General features: G+C 38.1%; 1 protein-coding gene across 1 annotated transcript in view; it reads left to right on the forward strand.

Annotated features, from left to right (window-relative positions):
* Nucleotides 1-4,031, forward strand: part of LOC105985247 (synaptojanin-2-binding protein) — a 34,710-nt gene extending 30,679 nt beyond the window's left edge. The window contains exons 3-4 of the mRNA XM_013015695.1: nt 804-899; nt 3,691-4,031. Coding sequence (XP_012871149.1) covers nt 804-899; nt 3,691-3,831 — 237 coding nt within the window. The 3' untranslated portion in view covers nt 3,832-4,031. The remainder of the gene's footprint in view (nt 1-803; nt 900-3,690) is intronic.
* The last annotated feature ends 1,969 nt before the right edge of the window (nt 4,032-6,000 follow it).

Raw genomic sequence — 6,000 nt, forward strand, 5'->3', positions numbered from 1 at the left:
GACTCTTATCTCCAATTAACCACCAGAAAACTGGAAGTGGCACTGTGGTTCGAAGTGGCGGAGAGCTAGGCTTGAGCAAAATTTCTCAGGGACAGAGCCCAGGCCCTGAATGCAAACTCTATGTCCAGAAAAAAAAAGAAAATATATTAAATATTCTTGCTATTAATGATGATAGGAACATGTATAAAAGCACAAAGTTGGCTGTGTGTTTGACTTGCAGTGTAGCATAGATGCCACTTGTGGCCAAAGTCAAAAAGTAATAATACCTGTGTTCCTTCCCATCTGTCACCTTTAAGTGGTAGGAATAACTTCAGTAATACACTGAAATGGTCCTTTGTATCATCACAGTGTATAGGTTTTAGTAATCTGAAGTGGATTGGAATATCCACAGAATCAAGGGATATAGTTTATAATAGAACAAGCCTTACAGAATGCACTAATAAAATATAGATTTACACCCTATTAAAATAAATTGGAGGAGAGTTTCATAGAATTGTTTCCAAGGTTGGGATTAGGAAAGATAGTATGATAACCTGGAAGATCATATTAGAAAAGACAAGCAAAAAACACTGTATTTTTAACCTAGATTCTCTTCAAATGGCCCATTGAACCTCAGTTCTGGAAAAGAAGCTGCAAATGAAAAGTAACACTTTAGTTCTAGGTGACTGCCCATACTTCTAGCCCTTGGAATTTTCCCTGAAACAGATTTTTTTTTAAATTTAGATTTGGCCACATGAAAGTAAATTTGACTTATGCATTTAGCTTTTGCCTCCCTTATTACTCTTTCTTGCTATTTTTGACAGGTAAATGGCCAAGACCTAAAGAACCTACTGCACCAGGATGCTGTGGACCTCTTTCGTAATGCAGGCTATGCTGTGTCCCTGAGAGTACAGCACCGGGTAAGGACCACTTGTATCAGATATTTGGCTTTTTGCACTGTTCTTGTGAATAAATGTGTGTATTTAATCTTGTTCCGTTGCTTTTTTTTGGGGGGGGGTTCGGTCGTGGGGCCTGAACTCTGGACCTGGGCGCTGTCCTTCAGCTCTTCAGCTCAAGGCTAGCACTCTACCACTTGAGCCACAGCGCCACTTCCGGCTTTTTTTTTTCTTTTTGCTTATGTGGTGCTGAGGAATCGAACCCAGGGCCTCAGGCATGCAAGGCAAGCGCTCTACCACTGAGCCACTTCCCAGCCCCTGTTCCATTGCTTATTATCACTACTTTAAGGAGCTTGTCTAGCACAGCAGGGATCCTCTGGTAATTTTGCTTATCATGAAAAAATTTTAAAACACAATGTTTGTTATTCAGGTTCTGCCTTCAAGGTAATAAAGCTTCATAATCAAATTAAAATAGATGAAGGAAAAATTGAATCACTTTCACTTTTTGTGGGGAAAAGAACTGTATACCTGCTCTGGAAGTGCATATATTAAATATATATTATAAGGGATATCTGTCTGTCTGACCTATCTGTATATAATGGGGACTTTTCCTATCACTGCCATGGACTCTATTTGGTTTGACCAAAACTCTAGAAAAAAGGAAATGGAATGGAGAATTGAGCCAAAACCACATCTATGCTTGCATTTTGATTCCTATTTCCTAGTGTTTTATACTTTGGATAATGGAAACGAAGCCTGAATAGATAAGATTTATCTCATAACACTAAAGTTCAGTGTGCCTGCTGCTTCTTATATCAATATATGCTGTCTCACTTAGTGGCTAGGTCAGGATTCAGAAGCTGAAAAGATTAAGAGGACCTAGAAAAAAAGTACAAAAGGCTTAGGCTTGTAATTCCATCTACTTGGTAGGTAGAGAAGAGGAAGATCATGATTTGAGACCAGCCTAGGGCCAGAAAGTTCACCAGATCCTATCTGAGCCAATAAAAACTAGATATGGTGGCAAGCAGCTGTCATCTTCACTAATGCCAGAAGTATATATAGGTGGAAAACAGTCCAGGTCAGTCAGGGCATATATTTGAGAACCTATTTGAAAAATTATGGAAGCAAGAAGGGAAGAAAATCAGTTTGATGGTGAAGCATTTAACCTAGGGGAAGATAACTCAAGTGATAGAGTTCCTGTCTAGGAAGCACAAGGTTCTAAGTTCAAAACCTAGGTCTCCAAGAGCCTTGGCTCTTCTCTGTATCTAAAACATGGGAGGATAAGGCAAGATAAGGCAAGTAAATTATATATGATCTGAATTCTCTTTTTCCTTTTTTCTGTTTTGGTACTGGTCCTGGGGCTTGAACTCAGGGCCTGGGCACTGACATGACCGACAAAAAGAAAAAAAGAACATTGTTTAAAAAGGAACTCTTACTGACTGCTGGTGGGAATGTAAATTGGTTCAGCTACTATGGGGATTTTTCAAGAAATTAAAAACAACTTCCAAATGAGCTAGCTGTACCCCTTCTAAGTATATATTACAGAGATACCTATATACCCATGCTTATTGCAGCATTATTTACAGTAGTCAAATTTTGGAATTGGCCTAAGAGCACATCAACAGATGAATGGATAAATAAAACATGGTCTACTACATAGTGGAGTTTTAATTAGCTATTTAAGAAGAATGAAATTATATTGAATACTGGAAAACAGAATTGGTTATCATTTGGTTAAGTGAAAAATACCAGTCCTGAAAGACAAATATCATATGTTTTCTCTTATTTGTGGAAGCTAGAGGAAAAACAAAGTGAAACAAAACAGAATCTTAACGTCATGACTACTAAGAGAAGCAGGAAAGGACATGAAAGGGGGAGAGAAAGGGGACAATAAAGAGCCATGGAGGGGGTGGATATAATTAAAATACAACGTGTACATGTATGGAAATACCATGATAAGGCTCTTTGAACACTTTATGGTAATAAAAGACAAAAAAGGAGCCAGTCTGGAAAAAAATAAAAATGAAGAAAGTCGATCTAACCTAAAAAGGTTAATGAATAGAATTATAATGCTAAGGTATAGTTTATTTTTACTTATTTACTTCTGAGTCTTCAACCTCTGTTCCATACAGGTTCCACCTTTATATTTCTCTAGTATTACAAATTAAAGCATGAAGGACAAGAACTCATCTTAGGAGGGAGAGATACCTTCATTGCTACCTTCACCTTTCAAAATTGAAAATGACTGATTTCTACCTGGAACCTTGCTATTTAAAACCTCCAAATGTTTAAATTCTAATGGGAGAGTAAAGATATTTGAAGGATATCTGGACATAAGCTAAGACTTGCTTAGAACAAATGAGGAATTATATATTTTACTAGGGCTGCCAAATAATGACATAGCACCTGTTTTGACATTGTCTGGGTCTGCTTACTGCATTGGAATGACTGATAGTCTTTGCAAGTAAACATTCTAGAAAGATTTCCTACTGTCCTTTTCCCTAATCCAGTTTTCGTTTTCCTATAGGAAACACATCTAGAGATGGAGGCAGCATAGAAACAAATGTTCTCATGTACCCTCCAGGCTACCATTAGGTCAATAGCACAGCAAATTTAAATGCTTCCTCATCACACTTACTTTCTTCCCAAGAATCTGTGATAAAGGTATACATCAGCTGAGGACAGAGAACTCCTGCTAGGAAGTGCTTGGGGTTCACAGTGAGCTCAGGTGGTCTATAACCAGCTGCCCCAGGTGATATGTCAACTTGGACATTTCAGTCAGTCATTAGAGTTAACATTTGTCCTTCCTTTCCAGTTACAGGTGCAGAATGGACCTATAGGACATCGAGGTGAAGGGGAGCCAAATAGTATTCCTGTAGCTGTGATGCTGTTGCCAGTGTTTGCTCTCACTATGCTAGCAGCCTGGGCCTTCATGAAATACCGACAACAGCTTTGAAAGACTTGCTTCCTGCCAGTGCTCCCAGTGAACTTATGCTTCTCTTACCCTCCTTCCCTGCTGTTCTTCCATATCTTTCCCCCTTCTCTGCATAACCAACACATGATTGAAAGTGACTTGATTCCTACCTAGAACCTTGATGTTCAAATCTCCAAATGTTTATATTCTGATGGGAGAGTAAAGATATTCTTTGAAGGAAAGCTGAACATAAGCTAAGACTTGTTTAGAACAAATGAGGAATTACATATTTTAATAGGACTGCCAATAAAAATTCAGCTACTATCCAAAGAGGGAACAATCCCGTCTTCCTGCCACCGTGGATTACACAGTTTTTCTTAACTGGCATAGAAGGCCAGATTATTACATGAGAGGAAGAGGATTTTTTACTTAATGATCTTCCTTGGGAAGTGTTTGTAGCCTTTATTAATACTTTCTAACTACGTTCTTGAGTGCCTATATTGGACACAGGAGAATAAGAAGAGCTTTTTACTTTTTAAAAAAGCAAATGACAAAGTATACATACACACATTTGTATGTGATAGTATAATATTGATGCCTTATGGAGAATTAAAGAGGTGAGGAAACTGCTTTGGTTTCTGATCTAAAAGGTGATCCTAACTGAAGAACTTTTAAAGATCTGTTTTGTAGAGCATACACAGTGGGAATGAGGGAGCTTTTAAGAGGGTGCTCAAGAGTCAGAAAGGTAATTAGCAGAACATTTTTTTCATAATACCTATGATGATATTGAGGTAAATTATAAAGTAGCTCTGTTCAAGTTGATTATTCAAAAAACTTTGAGCTATTCAGATAAATTTTGTCAAGCTCTGTGCTACCTGATGGCTTTTGTGGTGCCTCATTGTGACAGGATGCCCTAGTGCTGAGACGGCTGTGGCCAGGGCTGAAGTAATGGGGTCAAACCAAACCAGCAGACAACAGAAGAAAAGACTGAGCCTCAGGTGGCATCTGAATCCCTGTAGGCTTCTGACCATTCTCTGATTTCGAGCAGGATAGAGAAGAAATCAGCTCTGCTTCTCAGTTAAGCTGAAACGGCCTGGATTACTATTTTTTCCAAGGCTCTAAATACTAGTTATGGTTTTTATTACTTAGTGAATAAACTTGTTTTTCTCAGAGGAAGGAAGGAAATGAGTTTTGTTTTAGGGAAGGGGGATTTGTTGGGTGTTTTCTGGGGAGGTCTGGGAAGGAGAATGCATGTGAATGGACTTTAGGAGATCCAGGGATGCTGGTGAGGTAGGAACCATCCTGTTCTTGTACTTAAGTTTGAAGCACTGAGGATAGTTGAACCAAGACTAATTTTCTGGGCTTAAGAAAATCCTTTCTATCCTCAAAATAACTCAACCTAATATTGTCTAGACTATGCCTGAGGCAATCAGTTAGATCAATTTTAGCATAGACAATCTAGCTGTTATTTAATAAATACTGATTGGACATGGGATTTGTCAAGACACTTTTGCAAACCTTCATCCCAAAAGTATATTTTGTTCCAGTTGGGAGGAAACACTTTACATTGAATTGGCCAATAAATAGGACATTGTAAGTCGGTGTCAAGTTTATATTACAGACAGCAAAAGAGAAATTGGGGCACTTCCGTGGCAGAAGTATACAATGAAAAACAGGAGGTTGTAGTCAAGAGAATTCATAAAGTAAGTGAAAGTATATCATCAGGGTAAGTAATAATTAAAAATAGTATAAATGGTACCATGCAGAATACAATGCAGCAACAAGAAGATAGATGATCACCACCACAGTTTTTTAATTTAGAAAATAAAAACTATCACATAAGAGCATTGTTATAAGAGAAAAATGTTACCTCTGAGTCGACCGTTAGATAGGGAGAAACTTTTATAAACAACCATGACACATTACCTTATGCGTTTCAACCTGAACTGGACAGTGGGTTTCTTGAGACTTGTTTAGATAGCAACTCATTGTAAAAATACCAACAGTATTCCAGTTCTTGTTTCAGCCAGCTCCATTGAAGGCTCAATCTTTGGTATGCTCCTTATATCTGATGGCATATGCAGCAGTTTCTGCCTTAAACCTGCTTACCTCCCAGGTTTGGACATTAAATTTTAAAAGACCTTGAGATATACAAAGCAAAGCAAATGACAAGCAGGAGGGAAAGCTATTTCCTCTTTTGTTTAGTCATAT

This window comes from Dipodomys ordii, unplaced genomic scaffold (genome assembly GCF_000151885.1).
Source record: "Dipodomys ordii isolate 6190 unplaced genomic scaffold, Dord_2.0 Scaffold2, whole genome shotgun sequence".
Taxonomy (NCBI): Eukaryota; Metazoa; Chordata; class Mammalia; order Rodentia; family Heteromyidae; genus Dipodomys; species Dipodomys ordii.